The following is a 22,704-nucleotide window of genomic DNA, read 5'->3' as shown; positions in this document are numbered from 1 at the left end:
TGAGGATTTGGATTTCATTGTTTGAAATCCTGCTCTCGTTCTCAAAACACGTTCAGGTACGTAGAAATTTCTATTCGGAAATTAAACGTTTCTCTTCCGACCTAGGATAATTCCATTGTAGTACACGATTTGTTTCATTTTATGGATATGAAATTGATATGATATTTTTAACGATTTTTCATAAACTGCAAATAACATATGGACGTTCTTAAATTGTTTTGATATCTTCACTGTTTTAAATTACGTCCACTCATTCTTGTCATAAATGCATAAAATCTGCAGTCCATTGATTAGAGATATCAACATATTTAATAATCTAAACAATATCGTGGATAACGGTACAGTAATTTTTAGTGGTGACTCCGAATCACACCTCGACTGCTAAGGGTGAAATTTCTACGTTCGATTTTTCTGTTTATTCGGAGAATTTCTCGATTAAAAAATAAAATCAATAAAATCGAACTACTTGGCTGCTCTTTACTTCACCGGACTCAAAATTCGTGCGTTTCTCCTACGAATTATGATGTATTCGGTATGTAATCCAGTAGATTTGTACCCGGCGCGGATGCAGATCGAAGTTTCGAACCTCTAGGATCAATAGTTGAGGAGTTATGGTCGCTTAAAGTTGAGCATATTTCAGTAATGTGGCGGCGCCCTTATCTGTCAGAAATGCTCAACTTTAAGCGACCATAACTCCTCAACTATTCATCCTAGAGGATCGAAACTTTGATCTGCATCCGCGCCGGCTACAAATCTACTGGATTTCATACTAAATAGATCATAATTCGTAGGAGAAAGGTACTATGTAATTCTGAGTCCGGTAAAGTAAAGTTTACCCGACTCCTTTGATATCAGCGATCACGTCCGGTCACTTTGCACACAATTAAATGGTTTTGATTGTCGATTGACAGGTGTCCATGTGCACTGCAAGTTTACACTCTGATGCTCTGGCATCGGCACGAGCCGCGTTAATTAGCGCCGCGCCGATGCATACGTCATAAAACGTACAGCATCGCTAAATTACCCGGCCACGCGTGTACGCACGTCCACGATAGCAACGGGCTGTGTGCTCGTTGATTCGCCGATTGCATAACGCGTTGCAAAATCAGCGTCATGCATGCAGGAAGCTATGCGCCGTCGAACCGGTTGGCCAAGACACGCGCTCTTGTAAACACATAAAAATACCTGCTCTTGACAATGGAGCATGACCGTTTCGCTCTCTCAGTGCTGAAGTAACTTCTCAATCAATCAATCGATTAACTTACCCGAGAACCGAGGACCCCCTAGAGCTCCCCCATAGAAACTGCAACTGCAATTCTTGACCTATATCCTATAGCATTTTAGGCATTTAGCACAGGAACTGTGTAATTTAAAACGGTAAAAACATTAGAAAGAACATTTTCACTATTTCGCTTCAGTTTGTTGCGAATCAGGTAAAATATTTATATTTTGCGGATTTTTATTTTGAGATTACACGACGAAAAGGGGAGTTGCATAAAAATATACCAGTAATATTAAATTCTTCTGTTCCTCCTTCCATTTTCTGTCCATCTTTTTACCGTGTTGTTGTATGCATCAAATTTTGTAATCGAATTTTAAACCTCTTCCCATAGTCCAATCTTGCTGAAACTTTGGATACACACTTGCTTCCGATGACAATAAATAAAATGAAATATATAAAAAAAAACTTTTCGAAAACCACGTTTATTAAAATGCACTAAAAAGGGGAAAATAATTTTTATCCTGGTTCCTCATAAAATACCGAATCCAGTTAAATGATTAATAATGCTTTTCCCCAAAATTTTAAGTAATTAGTTCAAAATTTCTTCTGTTATAAAATTAGTGTCGGAATAGATAGAAAATTTAATATAAATTTAAATAAAATCGTGACATTTTTTATTTATTTGTATAGTCACTATTGTCATGATTTTATTTAAGTATATATATATATATATATATTTACTTACATATACATATATTTAAATAAAATCATGACTGGTGACTATAAAAATAAATCAAAAATAATCTTCGTGGTCGCTCCACGCTTTTATATATAGTCACTAATGTCATGATTTTATTTAAATGTATATTAAATTTTTCTGTCTATTCCGACACTAATTTTATAACAGAAAAAATTTTGAACTAATTGCTTAAAATATTGGTGAAAAGTAATCATTTAACTGGATTCGGTATTCCATGGAGAACCAGGAAACAAATTTATTTCCTCCTTTTTAGTGCATTTTAACATAATCGCGGTTTTTAAAAAGTTTTTTTTAACACTGAACCCACCACTGATGATCAAACGACCAGATTCATGCTTAAATGGAAATTGATCCGATCAATTTCTTTATCCGAAAGCAAACGTTGTGATAAAAATTGCACGAAATCTAAATAAATAGAGCCTTGCCATTTTTACAAGGTAGAACATTTGAGTCGCTTTTAGTGCTGGGGTAGGTGTATTGTTGACTACAAAACGGGCCAGAGATCGAGTCGTAGAGTTTAGGAGAAGGGTGCCGAGGGGAAGAGTGCGTTCTCTTTTCGTTTCGGCAGCGTAGGACCTAGGCCAATGACAAACAGTCCGACAGTGACTTTCGCGCGTGTAGGATACTCTCGTCGAGTTGTCTTTGTGTGGTCCTCGTCTCTCGAATCCTCTTTCGCGGTTTGATGACCGGCGTTCCACGCATACTGCACGCATACTACACGTTGCATTCTGCCATCTGCTGATCTTTTTCTGTGCCGTGACGGTGACCCATTATTCGAAGCACGTGACCCTCGTCAGCATGCTAGCTTCCGGCAGCACGTGACTCGTTCTGCTGGAATAAACCGAGAGAGCAGCCGCTGCCGCCGCATTCTGACCCCTTTCTTCATCTTGCCGACGGCAAAGAGAGAGAATTCCGTGCGATATGTGGTTTTTCACGGTACGTTCCTGGGCCACCGAGTATGTTATTCAACAACGTTGCATCTCGATAGCTATTGTCCCAGCCAACACACTTCAAATCGGAATAACTTTTTTTACGAATGGACCAAACGAATTCAATTTCTCCAAAATGTATTTGGTCGGAATTGTGAAAAACAATAGCAAAAATTGATTTTTACGACTTTTTTTTAGCTGGGCCAATAACGAAAACTTAAAAGATGTGTTTGGTCAACTCGTATAAATTATATACGCTCCGAAAATTTCATCTTGAAAAATTGAAAAATTGCCATTTTCACCACTTTTGATCGTTTATAACTCGTGAACCAATTCACCAATTTCACTGAAATTTTCGGAGCGTATATAATTCATACAAGTTGACCAAACACATCTTTTAAATTTTCGTTATTGGCCCAGCTAAAAATGTCGTGAAAATTGATTTTTGCTATTGCTCTTCACAATTCCGACCAAATGCTTTTTCTCAACATATTTTTTAGACGTCATTTATTAAACTAATTCTTCTAGCCTTACAGAGAAAATGAAGTCGTTTGGTACATTCATAAAAAAGTTATTCTACTCTATAACAAAGTGATAACTAAAAGTTATTGCTGTAGATCATCGCTAGAGTAGAGTATTTCACGGTTGAAACAATTGGAACACAGCATTAGATCGAAACATTTGGGTCGAGCATAATAGCCACCTTCTGTGGTTCATGTAGATCTGATTAGAGACAAGAATGTTGTTATCTATAATGAAGTCTTGAGCTAAGAAAACGGGAGCTCCAGGATCTAAGAAAAATTGCATACCCCTCCAAGGGGCCGAGAAGCTAGAGCCGTGTATAGTCCGGTACGGAATCGAGTATATCGGTGTGAACCACTACTAATCCAATTGTTAAACTTCTTTATTTTTCGCTATTTTTTTTACCAGACTTTCGCCAACTTGTTTGTGGCGTTTTTCTGATTGAAATGACGCTAGACGAGTGCTTTTCCTAGATCGAATCTTTGCTGTATTTCCTTTTTCATCCGACTTTGACTTTATCCATCTAAACAAGTCGTCGAGCTGATACCTTCGCGAATTTTTCTGCGTTACGAATGTTCTTTAACGAGCTCCCTAAATGTCGAGGCGTGGTGCTCTTCGAGGCAGCCGTAGGAATAATTACGACAGATAAGATTGTGGTTCGGTCGTGCGCTGAAGTTCTAGCTGGCAGGAATTTTATTTTGAGCAGCGACAGGCCGGGTTATCGGCTTCATAAAGCTGGCACACGAGGCTCCGCTCTCTTTCTTTGTCTGTCAGTTCGTTTGTCTTTATATCTGCGTCTCTGTTGCCATTCTCGTATTATTTTCTGCGTCAAGTTCTCGAACGCCGAGCGACCGTGAAAAACTGCATGTAACAGAACGTCGTCGCACGTGATCACCACGTGACGCAAGCTCGTGCTGTATCTATCGTACCGGGGAAGTCTCGATTCTTGACCACGCGTAGAATTCGATTCGAGCACCCTGTAGACCGCCCGAAATGACTGCTTCGAGCAACAAGCGTGTCTTAGTCGAAATACATAGTAGACAACGCGTGCAACAGTTAGTCATCCGTTTAAAGTTCATGCTCGAGCCAATTCGAATTGGGTCGTCGGGTTAGCTGCTTCGAAGCTTGCCGGAGATCTTGAGTTCGACAAGAAACGGATACTTGAGATCAGGAAATTGCTTTCCTCCCCTTTTCATTAACCCCTTGCCGTATTTTAACGAGTTGGACTCGCGACGAAGATTGTATTATAGGTGTGCTAATAAGTTCTTTCCCCTTCTCTTACGAATTCAAGATTTTGTTGGGTAAAAAAAATTAAACCTACTTCGAAAAAACGCACTAAAAGGTATGAAATAATTTCCATTTAATTTATGTGTATACACACGAACTTACATACAATACAATCTTTTCGGAGGCGGCGCAAAATTTCATTGGAATATGGTGGACTTGGAAATCAGTGGGTGGGAAGAGAAGATACATTAATATGTGGAAGCATGTAGAAGAATTGAAGGATTTTCGTAATTTCCAGTGTCGAAAATTTTCAATTTCACAGCGCCTCCGAAAAGATTGTATTGCACTCGTGTGTATCCACAGAAATTGAATGGAAATTATTTCATACTGTTTAGTGCATTTTTTCAGTTAGATTCGACGGAGAATCTCGGTGAAACTGTTCTTTCGCTTGGTGAACAAACATTATAGTATAATAATACGTAGTAACTTTGTAAACACCGCACGGAGCTCGAACGCACACTGATTTCCTTCGGTGCGAAGCGGGTCAGTGAAGTGGGGATGAGTCAGAGTGGGAACGCGTAGTGGAGTAGGGAGCGCTGTCGCGCGGAGTGGGAATCGCTGAACGCGATGACCGAGCGAGGGTTAATATGAAAATTTTTTTAAAAATATTGCATCGTCATCCAGTTCTGAGCTATGTTTAAAGTTTCAAGTCTCTAGCTCATCGGGAAGTTAGTTTAAAATCAATTGCAAAATTTGTACCGAACAGACAAACAAACAGACAGACAAGAAAGCGAGCTAATAAAAACGTGGTGAAATATAAAAACGTTTTGATCACGGTGACTGTAAAGAAAACGTTACGGCAAGGGGTTAAATAAGCTTTAGGCCAGACCCGTGCCATAAGCTGGGAGCCGATCTTCGCATATCCCAAGCTCGTTTCGGAGAGCCCCTGCTCCGCTCGGGGAATTAATTAACTTCTGATTCAATATTTCTCGAGGCGGTGCGACGTCGTTAACAAGCTGTTAACTAACTGTATCAAGCGAACATGTCAAACGGTTCGGGACCTTTCGGCGATCAGTTACTGCATCCTATTAAATTCGTTGCTTTTGAACCTTGAACCATTTGCCACGGTGTCAGCGCTTATGGTTGGACATATGTATACATATGTACATAGACTGGAACGACCGGCAGTTCCACGAGGCATAAACGCAAAATACGCACGCAAACGTAATATTAGGTTGTAAAGAAAGAAATGCAGGATTTAAACCTATGTTTTTAAAGTGTTACAACTCGCATAGAAAACAATTTTATTGAAATTGTTTTAATAAAAACAACAATATGTGCCTTCCTTTTTCGCTTTTTTTTTTACTGATTTCCAAGCCCACCATATTCCAATGGAATCATAATCAGCAACATCTGTCATTTGGAAAATTTTTAATTTTGCGCCGCCTCCGAAAAGATTGTATTGCATGTAAGTTCGCGTGTATATATTCATATAAATTAAATGAAAATTATTTCATACTTTTTAGTGCGTTTCGAAGTCTGTTTAATTTTTTTATGTAGAAAATTTAATATTGATTAATAGTGACATTAAATTATTATGAGAATTGATTTTAATATTATTGAGGGGAATAGTATTAAAATTAATATTTTACAGAAAATTTAATATTATTTAAGAATATAAAGCTGTGCATTCGTCGACACTTCCTTCGCCCCATACTTCGTTGATATTCCGAGTTTGGCCTAGTTTGACCTCGTAGAAAAATATAATATAATATAATAAAAATTTGAATAAAATTAAATATCAAAAACATAATTAAACAGAGCGTAGAACAAGCTTTAAAATGACATATAACTCATTAAATTAAGGTAAATATTTATTGATATAAAATTACAATATTAAAACAAAGGAACGAAAATCCTGCATTTCTTTCTGTACAACCTAATAATTAGACGAACTGAATAGGAATCTATTTCTTTATGGTATGTCTAACACTAGATCTACCGACCTCGTCAAAATAACACCATTTTTAAATTCTTCTAATGTTTTTGCTAAAGACAGAAAGCTGCCTAGTTTATTGCTGTTGTATAACACAAAACTACGAGTTTTCCGAACGCATTAAGATTTACGATCCATTAGAACATTTATCGGCGGGATAATAATCAGCATGCCACGTAATTCGATCTCGGTATCGCGGTATCGCGACGGACCGAACTTTCTTTATCGGTTTGTTGCGTAACGAGATTTACGCTATCGTTCGCGAGTCCCTGTCCCTGCACGCGCGATTATGCGAAGGAAATGGCGAAAGTATGCTAAATAGATGTGCATTAGTGATTCTGCTCGAAAGGCTGCGTTGGTCCACCTAATGTAACAATTGTTAAATTTTGCATATGAAATGTGCGACTTTTAACAGTAAAGTTCTCTCAATGAAGTACAAGTCTTTCTTAACCCCTTTCCCTGCGATTTATTTTACGGTTTCAGTGATTAAAACTATTTTGTAGTTGGTATAATTTCCTAAGAACGCAGAAAGTTTGTATCTATCGTATCCTTACATGTTCTCCAATAGCTGTACATTAACAAAACCAACATAGAATTTTATTTTTATTTTATTTTATTACCACAATTTAGAATTTTAGAAAATTCATCGCAAGGAGTTAATTATATTAGGTTGGCGCAACTAAGTTCGCGTCTTAGACATTTTCTCAAACAAAGTCGTTTATACAGTAAGGAGCATAACTGATTCAACACACTTTAAATTAGAATAACTTTCTTATGAATGGACCAAACTACTTCAATTTCTCTGTAAGGCTGGAAGAATTAGTTTAGCAAATGACATATAAAAAGTATGTTGAAAAAATTGTATTTGGTCGGAATTGTGAAAAATAATGGTAAAAAAACGTGGTAAAAAATTGATTTTGACGACTTTTTTTTTAGCTGGGTCAATAACGAAAATTTAGAAGGATGTGTTTGGTCAACTCGTATAAATGATATACGCTCTGAAAATTTCATTGAAATTTGTTACTTGGTTCACGAGTTATAAACGAAAAGTGGTAAAAAGACCGAAGATCTTGAAAAATTGCAATGTTCAGCACAATGAACTTGAATGAATAAGATATTTTCTCTGTTGTTCGATGATCTTTTGCCAAAACGAATAAATCATAAAATATTTTATTGATTAAAGTTCATCGCTTGAATACAGAAATTCGGCTTTATTTCACCTGAAAATAACGACTTTACTTCCTTGCCAACAATATCAAATTACATGCAATACAGTTACGAAAGGAATGGTCACTGGACGAGGTTATAATGATACAATAAAAGAATTGCGAAACAGAAGGTCGCGAATTTAGTTGCCAACCTAATATACATCGAGTAAAATTGAACACATATTTTTTTCCAAAATCAATTTATGTATGAAAATCAACAACATTCTAATCAGCATATTCTCTCAATGAATCACAAGATTTTTTTATCGTGTTACGTCAAGTATACGGCTCGTATCATGTTTGCGGTTCGAAAAAATTTATAAACAGAGACGCGCGCGTGAATTGCAGCCCTTTTCGCAATCGCTCGCACGATAACCCGCCGTCGTAGATAACCCGCGGTTCCCAGGAATCAATGAAAATTTCGGGAGAAGAAGGACAGGATTTCTGGATAATTTTTAATATATTGATCGATTATTTTTGGTTTAAGGGTTCCGGATATCTAAAGCGTGCGCACACTGAACGCCTCCATGAAATCTTCAATCAGGTAAGTGCCAGCTCGATAAAGTTGGAAATACAGTCGGTTTAGAAAGTATTCGTACACATTTTAAAAACGAATTACTTTTTCAAAAGTGGACGCAGTAGCTTGAGTTTTTTTCAGACGTTAGAAGCATTACTTTACTAGCTAATGTGTAAATAAATTTTTTTTAAAAATTGTTTTTGGTCGCAATTGCGGAGGAAAAAGAAAGGGTCACGATTTTTAAATTTTTTATCTGTGCCCGTAATGAAAATTTAAAACGTGTATATCGTAAATCTAAGTTAGTTCTATATATGTACAAAGTTTCATTGAAAACGGTTGACGCATAAAAAAGCTGTGAGCATTGTGAGATGTAAAAATCATCGAATTTGGGGTCTGCGATTCGTTTAATTATGTTTCATAAGAATCTTGATCGATTTCGATGAAACTTTGTACATGTATAGAATTGACTTAGATTTACAAGATACATGTTTTAAGTTTTCATTACAGGCACAGATAAAAAAATTGAGACCTTTACTATTTTTCCACCGCAATTGCGACTAAATTTTTATAAAAAATTATTTACTTTGTACAAATACCTCGTACACCGACTGTAGCTTTCTTCCAAATGAAAGTGTCAGCTCGTAAGACTGTGTTCTTTTTGCGAATTCGTAGTACGCATCGCAGGAGAAGAATGGCGAGCGGTACATGACCCCGGCTGACTTCGTACGAAGCTACCTTGGCCTCTACACCAATCCAGATTACAACCCTGACTCCGTCAATTTGCTCGCCGGTATCGTCGACACCAGCAAAGATGGGTCAGTTTTTTCCCCGCATACTTTTCCATTCAACTACTGGTTGCTCGATGTCGTTAGAAATCACTAAAAAGTCTCTGAAGCTGCACCCACACTGAAACAAGACGTTGAACAATTTTAACATTTAAATTATGCCATAAATATTTTTTGTCCCATTAAAAATAAAGGAGATATTTAGGTGTACTCCTTCTGCTGAGACACCCTGTATAATTGAAATACAATGTAATTCAATCGCGTGATTGAATTAGCACAGCTCTGAGCTAAATAGAAATTTATTTCTTGTGTATATAGTTCTAATTGATTGAAAATAACGTCTCCATATTTTTAGGTCTCCGTTTTCTAAACGTTTTTATTGTTTTAACCCACTGAATTTTTATTGTTTTAACCCACAAAATAACGTCTCCATATTTTTACGTCTCCGTTTTCTAAACGTTTTTACTGTTTCATGCTTCATCCACTGATTTACCTTATAAAATTTTTGGATACGACATAAATAGGTAGACAGTGGATCTTTATGCAAAATAAAATTTTTATGCCTCATTTGCATGGAAATGGAGCTAAATAAAGATTATTTCTTGTGTAAATAATTCTAATTGATTGAAAATAACGTCTCCATATTATTACGTCTCCGTTTTCTAAACGTTTTTACTGTTTCATGCTTCATCCACTGATTTACCTTATAAAATTTTTGGATACGACATAAATAGGTAGACAGTGGATCTTTATGCAAAATAAAATTTTTATGCCTCATTTGCATGGAAATGGAGCTAAATAAAGATTATTTCTTGTGTAAATAATTCTAATTGATTGAAAATAACGTCTCCATATTTTTACGTCTCCGTTTTCTAAACGTTTTTACTGTTTCATGCTTCATCCACTGATTTACCTTATAAAATTTTTGGATACGACATAAATAGGTAGATAGTGGATCTTTATGCAAAATAAAATTTTTATGCCTCATTTGCATGGAAATGGAGCTAAATAAAGATTATTTCTTGTGTAAATAGTTCTAATTGATTGAAAATAACGTCTATATATTTTTACGTCTCCGTTTTCTAAACGTTTTTACTGTTTCATGCTTCACCCACTGATTTACCTTATAAAATTTTTGGATACGACATAAATAGGTAGACAGTGGATCTTTATGCAAAATAAAATTTTTATGCCTCATTTGCATGGAAATGGAGCTAGATAAAGATTTATTTCTTGTGTAAATAATTCTAATTGATTGAAAATAACGTCTCCATATTTTTACGTCTCCGTTTTCTAAACGTTTTTACTGTTTCATGCTTCATCCACTGATTTACCTTATAAAATTTTTGGATACGACATAAATAGGTAGATAGTGGATCTTTATGCAAAATAAAATTTTTATGCCTCATTTGCATGGAAATGGAGCTAGATAAAGATTTATTTCTTGTGTAAATAATTCTAATTGATTGAAAATAACGTCTCCATATTTTTACGTTTGTAAATGTTTTGACAGTTTTGACTGTTTTAAGTTTCACCTACTGATTTTTGTCATAAACGCATAAAATCCACTGTCTAGTTATAAAATCCTTTATTATAAAGTTCATCATTTGCATTTCCCTTGCAGAGTCATATCTTTCGCCGAGTTCCAAGCGTTCGAGGGCCTGCTCTGCGTGCCGGACGCTCTCTACAAGACAGCCTTCCAGCTGTTCGACACTAATGGAAATGGAATGGTTGCGTTTGGTAAGTCGACCAAGAGACACAGAAGCAGTTTAACAGTAGAACAGTATCTGACAAACATGTTCCCTTGCAGAGGAGTTCGCTGAGGTGATGATGAAGACGGAGCTGCATCAAAGGATGCCGTTCAACATGGACAGCAGCTTCATCAAGCTCTACTTCGGCAAAGATAAACAGAGGTTGATCAGCTACGCGGAGTTCAGTCAGTTTTTACATGTACGTGGAAACCAGTTTTCTCCTCCTATATTTTTGTCTTCTGCGATTTTGTTTCTGAACTGAGACTTCATTTGTCGTCTGCGATCAGGACTTTCACGAAGAGTATGCGACAGAGGCTTTCAAGAAGTTCGACAAGGAGGGACAGGGTTTCATCACGGCGATGGACTTCCAAGACATCATGCTCAGCATCAAGAGTCATCTGCTGACGCCGAACGTCAGGGACAACTTGGTCGCCGTAAGCTGCTTTCTTTAGAATAACAAAAAAATCAACTGGTTGTCACGTGAATCAGTTCCGGTTGAGAGCCATCAGAAATTAAGGGAGGAACCTTGTGTAAATGGCCCGTTTTTCAAGAATTTTTTTTGAAAAATCTAATGCGTAGATTGATTCAACATTTGAGGTATCACTTATTAATGTTATAATGTAACGAAAAATAGCTTTTGTAAATTTTAATTGTTAACATCAATGTTGCAACGGCGCACAGTGGGACCTTTCGTCCAAATCGGAGACAGAATCAAAGAACTTTCGATAGAAATGAGGTAGAGCGATGAAATTTTTTTTAAATTAAAGCTGAAACTTGGCAGAATATGGGAAAAATAGGGAGATTATGGTACGAACATTTTTTAACCTTTAGAAAATTCGTTTCAAGAAAACAAGAACATCTCCGATGTTCGCAGATGTACGCACAAGAGAGAAGAATGCTCAGAAATTTCATTTTACACAAGGTTCCCCCCTTAAATAATAATGTGAACCTTCTTAAATTCTTTTAACACTGAACCCACGGAGCACTAGAAGCGATTAAAATGTTTTAGTCACGACTTGCCACGACCAAACGTATTCTTGTTACGCTATGTGTGTTACAATTTACAATACTATGGAAACTCCGTTCGATTTCAGGCTGCAAGTATCGGTCAATCGGGAAGGAAAATCAGCTTTCCGTATTTCATGGCGTTCAACTCGCTCCTGAACAATATGGAGCTGATAAAACGTATCTACCTGAACGCGACCAACGGCCACAGATACGACGAAGTTACCAAAGGTACCGAAGCCTAAAAAAGTTGTGAAAAATAACGGTGTGCCGCGTATAACTCGCGTGTAAACTGCGGATCTTTATGCAATTATTTGATTCGACATTGTTAAAATTCGTGTACAAAAACTGCATGAACATCCTAGTAAACTAATCCATCTAGTTTAGCGAAAAGACTGAAGTCTGGTTCATTAATAGATGCGTTTCGTTTTCAGAGAGGTTTCTCCATTCCGCGCAAATGATGTCGCAGATCACGCCGCTGGAGGTGGACATTCTGTTTCAGCTTTGCGACCTGCTTCATCAGACTGGGTGAGTATCTACGATCCGGAGAGCAAAGAGCGGTTCTCTTCAGCGTGGATCGATCGAACGGGCGTGAACCGCAAGAGCAGGATATCAGAAAAAACAAAAGCGATACACACCGAGCTCTCTCTCACTCTCTCTCTGTCTCTCATTCTCCGTTTCTCGTATCGGTATCATCGCGGGTGTCGAGGATGTGGGTAGCCGCCCCGATAAAACGATAAACGCGATAGAAACGTAATCATTTCCTCGCTGATCTGGTCAACGAAAAGCAGAAACAACAATGCGGAGCGATAAAACCGAACCGGGTGAAAAAGAAAGAAACGAAAAAACAATGTTAGCCACCGTGTGAAATGCTATCCGTTGTACCAGCAAGCGCATCGTCATCATCCAAACGTGTCTCTCGTTCCTTGGCAAAGGAAGACAATGAACGACGTGCCCTATCGAGCGAAAGAACAATCCACTACCATTTCTCTGAATCGCCCTCCTCGAACAAGACAAAGAAAAAAAAGATCAAACAAACAAACAGAAAAACCGTTTTGTTCCGAATGCAATTTACACACTCTTATTTTCCGAAATCTGTTCGGTGTGCGACGATCGTGGCTCTCTCATGATTCAATGTATTTGTTTACGTGTTTACGCTGCCTGGATATGATCAGATCTACGGAAGATGACGAGGCAGAATCGCGGCTTGGGTGCGTCTTTGTATATACAAGAATAATCACGTGCTATAAGTCTGTTCTAAGAAAGCATAATGTTGTTGGCCACGCGCGAAAGCAACGGGAATCTCTCTGAACCGCACGAAAACCACACGTAAAACGAGTCTCGAGAAACGTTGTCCGAGAGATCGCTGGCTTTCGGAGACGAAAATTCCCATTCCTTTTGCCACACGGATATACTTACCTCTACAACACACATGCACACGTATACTCGTACATGCACGCGGGTATCGCGCGACTCCGGCATCTCGAATGTTTCCGCGAATGCTCGGGTCAGCTGCGAAATCCTTTCGTGTACTCGTATACATGTACACAGGATGTAGCTTGCAAATGGAACCGCTGCAGTTGCCATGCAAGCAACGATTTTGCCAGAGAATGTCTCAAATAAGAATCGAATGATTTCTGGGAAGATGCGGTTGGTGTTTCTTCGAGTAGATGCATCGGTACGTTGACACATGTAAAGGATAGCTGCAATCACTCGCAGTAGAACCGATCAGGATTATATTTTCTCTTTGGAATCATTCAATTGTCTTGTCTGGAACATTTTCCGGGAGAATGGTTGCGTGTGTACGATGATCGAAGTGGTTTCAGGTGCACGGTGCAGCCGACACGAATCGAACACACCATATTTGTCTCTCACCTACTTTCTTTGGCATATATCTATCTTAGGACGATGGTATTTGCAAACATTTGCACACCGTGGGCACTAACGATTCCACTATTATGCTCTATCTTCCCTGTCTCTGCTCTCTTTCTCTCTCTCTCTCTCCCCAGCACTCCTGCAACCTAAATCAAAGCCTTTCTCGTCAGACTTTAAGGACCCGTTCGAGGAGCTCCGTTTGCCAGGATTCTTAGTATTCGCTCGAACCAGTGCCATCGACGTTGCTATAACGATCATCCTAGACATATACACGCACCATTCCCGGTTCTCGAAGGGGGACAAACACTGAGGGAATTATTACGATAACGATCCGTTCACACACCCCCTCACTCTCTGTCTTCTTACCCTTACTCTTTCTATTATCTATTTCTATCGCTCTCTCTCTCTCTCTCTATGTCTCTTTCTATCTGTCTTTCATCCCCGCCCCCTCTTTCTCTCTCTCTCGTCGAACAAAAATATCGCTTTCACGCCGACCGGAAGCCACAACTCACCTATATTGAGCAGGCATTTTCTCGGGTTTCAGGAAAATTGTATACAATGATCTCGTGGATATGACACCTGAGCAGTATTTCAAGCAAATTACAAAACGCCTAGCCGAGATTAAGGCGGTGTCGGTAAGTGTGCGACGGGAATTCTAGAAGCGCCCCGTGTGGTCGTTTTGTCACACGCCCGGTCATGGATGCCAGTCGGTCAGAGTCTGTATGTCTGTCTGTCAGTCGGACAATCATCCCCGGGAGAATGAACCGTTGTAGAAAATCGGCCGAGAACGTTAACACCGGTCGCAGCGTTTAACAGCCACGGCGTTCTTCTATTTCAGAGCCCGGAAGAGCGGGGCGTGGTCGTGCAGATACTAGAGAGCGGATATCGCTTCGTCCTCGGCTCGATTGGAGGAGGTACGTCTTATGAGAAAACCTGACCGAGCAAATCTCTTAACGATTCTTGCAGCCGTGAACCGCGCGTCTCCAGGATTGCGTCGATTCGATTCGCCTGAACACGTCGAACACTCGAGACTGGGACACAACGTTCGGAAACCACTGTGACTTTTCTTGAAGATACCTTCTGTTAACAGCGCGCACGACTGTGATTTTTCCCGAATTTGTTTACCGAGAAACCGATTTTTAAAAGATGTCTTCGTTAAAAGAGACTCTGCTGTATTTAACCGGGTGCCCATTTTCTGTTCTTCTTTGAACAATTTGTTAATGTTCCTCTAAAAAATATTACAGAATTTCTCTGAATGTCCATTCTTTACTCGCTGGTATATTGATGTATAGTCTTATAGGGTCATTCCATGCCGAATCGATCACTTTTTACAGGCACCATCGTCGATTTTGTTCTAAATGAAATATGTTGTAGTCCATGAGAAATTAGGGGGGGTTTAAGTCATCATTTTGCCGGTTTCGAATTTTTTTAGAAATGGCAGAGACCTTCAAAGTTTTCAATTTTTGCCCATTTCGGCGAAAACGGGCCTCGCTTACGAATTTTTCTCTCGGTACCTGTTTGTCCGATTGAGCTACATTTTTTTTTGTTTTATTCTGGAAGGATTGGGCTATTACAAAATGGAAAAATGGAAACAAATTCTTTTTTTACGTTTTTTTCGATGAGGGGCTGGATTGATTTCAATTTAGAACAAAATTGTGGTTATATTCCTTGAAGTTTCCCCTTTAAAATGAGCCCTTGTACGCCGTGTACCTCCGTTTCAGGTAGAGACGAGTCGAGCGCACGGCTATTATGGTCCGTCGTCTATATCGCTGGTCTCAAGAAAATGCCAGCAGACTGTATATGACTAAATAACCCTATTTATACCTCGAGAAGTTGATTTTCGAGGTTGAAACAATTATTTTGTAATAGCCCAATCCTTCCCGAATAAAACAAAAAAAATGTAGCTCAATCGGACAAACAGTTCCCGAGATAAAAATTCGTAAAGAGAGGCCCGTTTTCGCCGAAATGGGCAAAAATTGAAAACTTTGAAGGTCTGCCATTTCTAAAAAAATTCGAAACCGGCAAAATGATGACTTAAACCGCCCCTAATTTCTCATGGACTACAACATATTTCATTTAGAACAAAATCGACGATGGTGCCTGCAAAAAGTGATCGATTCGGCATGGAATGACCGTATAATGAGAATTTGTGCAAACATGTTAAATACAGAAAGGTTTTAAATAATCTATACATTTTGGCTGACTGCACAAGGGTGTAAAGGTTAGCTCGGCAATCGAAGAGCCGAAGAGTCTTGCAAACGAAACCGGTAAATGGTTGGCCGATGAAAGAGAGCCTAGGCTGTGTGAGCTATAGTCGAGAGTGCTATTGTCCCAGTCTCGCGTGTCTAGTTGTAGCCGCGCGGGGGTTGGTTTAGTAGCCGTAAAGAGCAGCTTCTCTTCTCGATGGCCACTCGATCGTCTCCGGTTACGATAAAAGAGAGAACTAGACGAAGGAATATTCTGTACAGCGGTGGGCGCGACAGCTGTGTACCCCATCGACCTGGTAAAGACGAGGTTGCAGAACCAGAGGACCGGCTCTTTGGTCGGCGAGCTGATGTACCGAAACAGCTTTGATTGCTTGAAAAAGGTTGGAATCGAAAAGTCTCGCTACGACACACCGCCTGCATTGTTAATCATGAAGCTGGTGTTTCGCGTTTGACAGGTAATCCGGCACGAGGGTTTCTTCGGGCTTTACAGAGGACTGCTGCCGCAGTTGATGGGCGTCGCGCCTGAAAAAGCGATCAAGCTGACCGTCAACGACTTCGTCAGAGATAAGTTCATGGATAAGAATGGCAATCTGCCACTTTACGGGGAGATTATGTCCGGCGCCTGTGTAAGTGATCCTAGTCACTCGAAGACTCGTCGTCCTTCAACCTGGTTGATCCTCCCTCTCTGAAAAAAATTATACAAGCTGCTCCGCTTGAAAGTAGCCACTTAAATATAAACTATTCCAGGCTGGAGGATCTCAAGTGATATTCACCAATCCTTTGGAGATCGTTAAGATCCGACTTCAAGTGGCCGGAGAGATAGCTGGAGCGCAGAAAGTGAGAGCTTGGTCCGTCGTCAAAGAGCTCGGTCTGTTTGGATTGTACAAAGTAAGTTCGAACTTCGTGGATTACTCAAGAAATGAGCATTCTATCTGATAACGCGTGTTTCTTGATTTCAGGGTTCCAGGGCTTGTTTCCTCCGGGATATTCCCTTCAGTGCCATCTATTTCCCCATGTACGCCCACACGAAAACGAAATTGGCGGACGAGGGAGGCTACAACACACCCCTTTCTCTCCTGTTTGCTGGTGCACTCGCCGGCGTGCCTGCCGCGGCTTTAGTCACTCCTGCCGATGTGATCAAAACGAGATTACAAGTGGGTCTCCTTACGTTTCGAATGTTCTGTTTATCTATCGTACGCGTTGTTTACACTTTTTTAATGGTTCGATAGGTGGTAGCCAGAGCGGGTCAGACAACGTACAACGGGCTGCTAGACTGTGCGCAGAAAATATTCAAGGAAGAAGGGGCTAGAGCGTTCTGGAAGGGAGCAACAGGTACTTAGAAAAGCTATTTAGATCCCGCGTTCGACGATCGATCGATCTGGGTTTGTCGGAGCGCGGGTAGCGAGTTAGGAATGCGGGGGAATTTTATTTGACACTGTATGCGAAGACAGTTGGTAATATATTTTGATTTTGGTCGATTGCATGCGCGGGGATTGGCCCTGTTGCATCTTTCGACTATTCTTCCCCTCTCCAATATGACCTGGCCACTTGCTTCTAAGTGAGTACTTATTTTTCTCTGTGCCTGCCAGCCTCTTCGTGGTCTTTTAGAGTTTTTTTTTTTTAATCTGTCCACCCTCATCCCCCCTATTTGTTCAAGCTCTCTCCCATCTCTTTTCCGTTTCTCGTTCTCTCACTCTCATTCTGTACCCGTAACTTCTAACCCCCGATGAGTTTTTTGATCGTCGCACGATTCTGTTGATGTTCATGTGAATCGTCCCGTCGCGATCCGCGACAAACATTGCGCCGCGTGTCGGAAGCCAACGTTCGACGCCTCCCCGCGGGAGCACCATCATTATTATAACATTCATCGAACACAGTTTTCTAATGACTTGTCGGACGTTTCTCCGCGGCTAGTTCTAGATTCATCGCCGCTCTCTCTTTTACAGCACGAGTGTTCAGATCGTCGCCGCAGTTTGGCGTCACCCTGTTCACCTACGAACTGCTGCAGAGGCTGTTCGTGGTCGACTTCGGAGGATCGTAAGTACACTGGATTTGTTCGAGTTACGGACTAGGGTTGTTACTATTACGCAGCCGATCGCCCGGACAGTATACTAACAAACGTATTGGTTTCAGGCGACCGGCAGGGTCTGAGCAGAGGATCCCGGCCACGGGAGTGGCGCACGAGATCCGTTCGACGAACCCGGATCACATAGGCGGCTACCAAATCGCGTTGCCGATCTTCACGGGCATCGAGAGCAAGTTTGGCCTTTGCCTGCCGAGGTTCCAAGTTGCCCCAGGGAAACGATCAAAGGATTAAGGTCCGTAGGCGCGAGAATCGCCGTTGTTAGGGAAGCAAAGAGTATACAGAGAGCTCCATAGAATCCACGAAAAAAACCGAGACGAATCGAGTCGATCCGAGTCTTGATCGATCCAAACGAATCGCGCTTCAGTTTAGGCTCCTGGCTCCCGGCCCCGCGTCAGGAAATCCACGAGAGGAAGCGGAAGATCACACACACACAGACGGGGAGATAGACGAAGGAACCCTAGAACCACGAGAGACCACACGAGGATAGCACCCTCGATTCCGGATCAAGAAAACAAAGTAGAGCGACCGTTAGGATTCCTTTTAACGGAAGCTGAACGCGCACAATATCACCGGTGATCGTTGCCGAGGACGATCGTTACTCTGGACGAGGTCCAAACTTGAGGACGGTTTAGCCTAAAGACCATTGTTGGGCGTTCTTCATCTCGCTCGATCGTTTTATGCTTACACCCGATCATTCAGCAGAAAACGAACAAGCAGACAACCATTAAACTCTATCTTTCGTTGAACTCCAGGGTCGGAATCGCATATCGTGGGACACCTTGCGTAGTTGCCCCTTGCTTGCATCATTCTCCAACGTTTCTGCGTCGGCGCGGCAATAACGTTTTCGCTTCTGACAACATTACGTTTCCTATAAACTATTCAGTTCCGAATTGAAACGACACCGAGAAAAAGGCGGAAAGGGTGAGACACGACACTGTCCCTGCCGGATTCATAATCAAAACGAAGGCTGGAAAATATTTTTGATCAGAGGGAGAACCGGCTCATGCTTCGCATGCCTCCCCGCCCCCCTCTCCTTGCATCTTACTTTTTCTACTTTTTATATCTCGCCTTGAATCTTCGACGGAACGATACACGCTTTTTTCCGAGAGCTCGACTATTTTTCTAGCACACCGTCGCCACAGTTATGCGAAAGATACTTTCGTCGGTCCTGGCGCCGACAGAGATCGTACCGTGTTCCCAGAGCCCCGGCTGACGCTCGCAGCCTGCTCGTTTCCGAATTCTTCTTCTTCTAGTCGCGACTGCCATTCGTTTGTCTCTTTACCAAACTATTGTGTTCCATTTTGAAGTTAACCCTTCGCACCCGAATGGCGACTCTGAGACGCCACCAAAAATTGTTATACCACTATTCAAACTATTTCGTACGTTATCGAATTCGTACTGAATAAGTTACTAAACATTTCAGTATTGCACGTGTAAATCGGATCGGTTTCGTGTGCAAAAATTTGGTTCTGGAATGAAAATAACTCCGAGTGCAAAGGGTTGAACGATCAGGCGCTGCTCTTGTCGAATCCTCGATAGAACGCTGCACACTACTACTTTTAACTTGAACGGTGAACAATTGCGAACGCCTGCCTGCCTGCCTGCCACGCTTAATTCTCTATTCTACGCGTATCTGTACACGTTTTGATCTGTTCGCGCGTCGAGAACGTTTTTCTTTCGTTACGCATCATCATCATCAGCGAGAAGCAATTTTATCGGCGTCCAAATCGAGACCACGTGTTATCTCACGATGATGACCTGACACGCTACCCGTAGCCGGTTCAGATGGTCAATATATATTTTTGTAATAAGTGGAGCGACAGACAGAGATACAAGGGGAAGATGTACCGGTTGTATAGTCTCGCGGTTAGGTTTTCTCTGTTCGCGGGGAACGGTTGATTGTGTATATAAATCAGAGAGAAAGAGAGAAGTATACCGGTAGAGACGTGCGAGCTTGTCCGAGGCATCAGGGTTCGTTCCACTTGAATTTCCAAGGTAAATTCAGAAGTACGGTTTTCCTCGGTCTGAAGAGTGGATCAAGGGTCACGGGAGACCCTGAAGCCTCGGACACCGTCGACGGACAACGAGACACGCGCGTTTATGGCCTGCGTCCTGGCCGAAAATATCAATTCAACCATCCTAATCATAGTTTAATGTACATACATACGTTGTATATGTAATATAATTAGCTTGTGTGTATATATACGTGCGCCGACAAACGTGAACATTCGAGAAGGCTGTTATTAGTCGACCGGACCTCGCGTTCCATCAGTCAATGCACGCAAGAGGTGTTTATAGTCGAATATGAACAGTCTTCCGAGGTGTTCGTCGTTGTCCGAGCGCATAGAAATTATGAGAAACATTCAGGAATCCGTCGTGGGCATTCGCAGCTCAATACACTGTTGGTTTTTTTATAAACTACACATCTCGTGCACCACAGACTAATCCTAATTGATTGTTGTCGTCGTCACAGATTTTTAATGTTGCTACGGATATATCTGTCGAGTATCGATCTCGTTCTATACAGGCGGGAATTGTGGGAAGGAAGGGTGAGATGGGGGAATAGAGAGAAATTCGAACGAGAGAACAGTTTATAGAGAGTGCACACGGCGCAGCGAGTCTTTCGTTTTCGTTCTCGCGGGGATTTTTTTTTTTACTTGTCCGGCCTAAGATCACGATCAGCTCGCGAGCACTCTTCCGTTTCAACACATTCCATGATCGTCTCCGATTTTGCAGCTACTGTCACAATCGCTATGCAATTCGTATACTTTCTCCGGCTCCGAGGTCCTGAACGACATTTAACGCGTTCGCTACGCTCTCGAACTAATCTGACGAAAAGCGACGGGCTTCGACACAGTCAGTAGTGAAAGTGTTAAGTGGGTGAACTCGTTTCCAGGATTGCAAGGGTGCGAAATGCGCCTTCTCATTTCTCGATAATGCAGAGATGGGGTTCTTCAGTACATAAAAGTCAATCTCTCTCAAAAGTCCTATTTTTACGTTTGCGAGGCGTAATTTGCATTATTCGGCAGCATGTAGCTGTCGCAGCTTTATACTTCCGAATTAGATTGCTGAAAATGCTAGAATATAAAATTCCACGGAATTTAATACGATCTTTACTTATTTCGGATCTGTAAAGACTATCACTGAGAATAAGATTTTATTTGTTCCCACTTTTGAAATTTGCCTGCAAAATTAAAAAATTCCATAAACATCCGCGGTCTATTCCGTAAACATAAAAGTAGGACTTTTTGGGGCGACTGCGGCCTAGATTGATCTTTTATTTAAATTACTGAAAAACCCCATCTTCTCTCGCATTATCGAGAAGTAAGAAGGCAATCTGAAAATCTTGCGATCCTGCAAACGAGACTCTTAAATGTCAGGGTCTTTTTTAGAAATAAAACGATACGTCTGGAATTTCGACCTGTATTTGCGGGTGGCCGCTGTTTCCACCTGTTACGACCACTCGTTTGCGGCGGACTTAACCCGAGATGGTTACGTGATCGCACAAAACCACACAGCAGAGAAACTAAGAAAATAATCTGTATTTGTAAATCTATATTTTATGAGTAACAATGGGGACCGTGTTAACATGTTCGTTGCGGTTTCGCTGGATGTTTATGAGAGTAACAAAAAACGTTTAGACACTGCGGTGTTATTTAACATTAACGTATCAATTGAAAAGGAAATCCGCACGGAACGTGTTAACGTCGTCGAATGTGAGAGCGATCGTTAAAAGTATATTTGATTAGACGAAGGGACTATGTTTCACTTCCGTGGATCGACAGGTTTAATATCGTCGTGTCCAACAAGAATCTATGAAATGTAATTTAAACGAAGGAAGAAAAAAGGATTACCGGTATAAATGATAAAGATAATAGACTAATTAATTACGCTAGGTATTTCTCGCCCCTCATCCCCGCAGTTGAAGCAAATCAAATTCGACGTTCTACGATCTGTGATCTACTCGTGTTAGATTCTTAACGATAAACCGGAAGGCCGATTAGTTAGGCAATTTCGAATTCAATTCTTACGGACTTTCGTCAGTCGTAATATCTTTGATAATTTAGATTTACCTCATTGCGAATTGTATAGATGTATGTACAGATACAAGTTTCTGTCTCGCACGATATAAACTTGTATCTATATATGTATCTGTATATTGTCTCTTGTATTACATACTTGTAAATCAAACAAAAAGAAGTGAAAGGATGAGATACCTAATTGTGAATAACACCTAAGCTGTTGCGCATATATTTTAAAATAAGAATAAATATTATTTAAGAAAAAACTCTTCGTTGATTTGCTCGAAATTTAGTAAGCCTTTCTATCGTTCTTCTTTTGTTTTTCCCGCAATTTATTATCTTACGTCTCCTCTGTCGGTAATGTTTGTCCTACAGTCTCAGCGTTTCACCACGGATGACGCCACTGTGCCAAAATAGTGCTGAATAATTCTTGCCGATATTTACACTGTGAATTATGGTGAATACGGTAAGAATCATCTAGTCCAGTGCATAATAATGAACTGTGCATGCGCTTTCCGCGTTTTATTCGTCGAAGATTCAATAGAAAATCATTCTAACAAGAGAATACATTTAAACTAATTTAAAAAATTTC

General features: G+C 40.6%; 1 protein-coding gene across 6 annotated transcripts in view; it reads left to right on the top strand.

The window, feature by feature from the left end:
• Positions 1-22,384, top strand: part of Aralar1 (calcium-binding mitochondrial carrier protein Aralar1) — a 35,762-nt gene extending 13,378 nt beyond the window's left edge. For 3 of the 6 annotated variants that reach the window (XM_076444406.1, XM_076444411.1, XM_076444408.1), the window contains exons 2-18: positions 8,352-8,408; positions 9,054-9,196; positions 10,791-10,906; positions 10,977-11,116; positions 11,205-11,351; positions 12,012-12,153; positions 12,357-12,450; positions 13,098-13,133; positions 14,342-14,432; positions 14,636-14,711; positions 16,266-16,384; positions 16,460-16,630; positions 16,752-16,892; positions 16,964-17,158; positions 17,234-17,336; positions 17,951-18,041; positions 18,138-22,384. In XM_076444406.1, the coding sequence (XP_076300521.1) occupies positions 8,352-8,408; positions 9,054-9,196; positions 10,791-10,906; positions 10,977-11,116; positions 11,205-11,351; positions 12,012-12,153; positions 12,357-12,450; positions 13,098-13,133; positions 14,342-14,432; positions 14,636-14,711; positions 16,266-16,384; positions 16,460-16,630; positions 16,752-16,892; positions 16,964-17,158; positions 17,234-17,336; positions 17,951-18,041; positions 18,138-18,321 (2,046 nt within the window). In that variant the 3' untranslated portion in view covers positions 18,322-22,384. Of the gene's footprint in view, positions 1-2,118; positions 2,919-8,351; positions 8,409-9,053; positions 9,197-10,790; positions 10,907-10,976; positions 11,117-11,204; positions 11,352-12,011; positions 12,154-12,356; positions 12,451-13,097; positions 13,134-14,341; positions 14,433-14,635; positions 14,712-16,265; positions 16,385-16,459; positions 16,631-16,751; positions 16,893-16,963; positions 17,159-17,233; positions 17,337-17,950; positions 18,042-18,137 lie in introns of those variants that run through there. The other 3 variants (XM_076444407.1, XM_076444409.1, XM_076444410.1) reach the window with 3 other exon arrangements.
• Positions 22,385-22,704: the final 320 nt, after the last annotated feature.

Source organism: Lasioglossum baleicum, chromosome 20 (genome assembly GCF_051020765.1).
Source record: "Lasioglossum baleicum chromosome 20, iyLasBale1, whole genome shotgun sequence".
Classification (NCBI taxonomy): domain Eukaryota; kingdom Metazoa; phylum Arthropoda; class Insecta; order Hymenoptera; family Halictidae; genus Lasioglossum; species Lasioglossum baleicum.
Note: the sequence above shows the minus strand (reverse complement) of the source record. Positions and strands in the feature narration are given on the sequence as shown.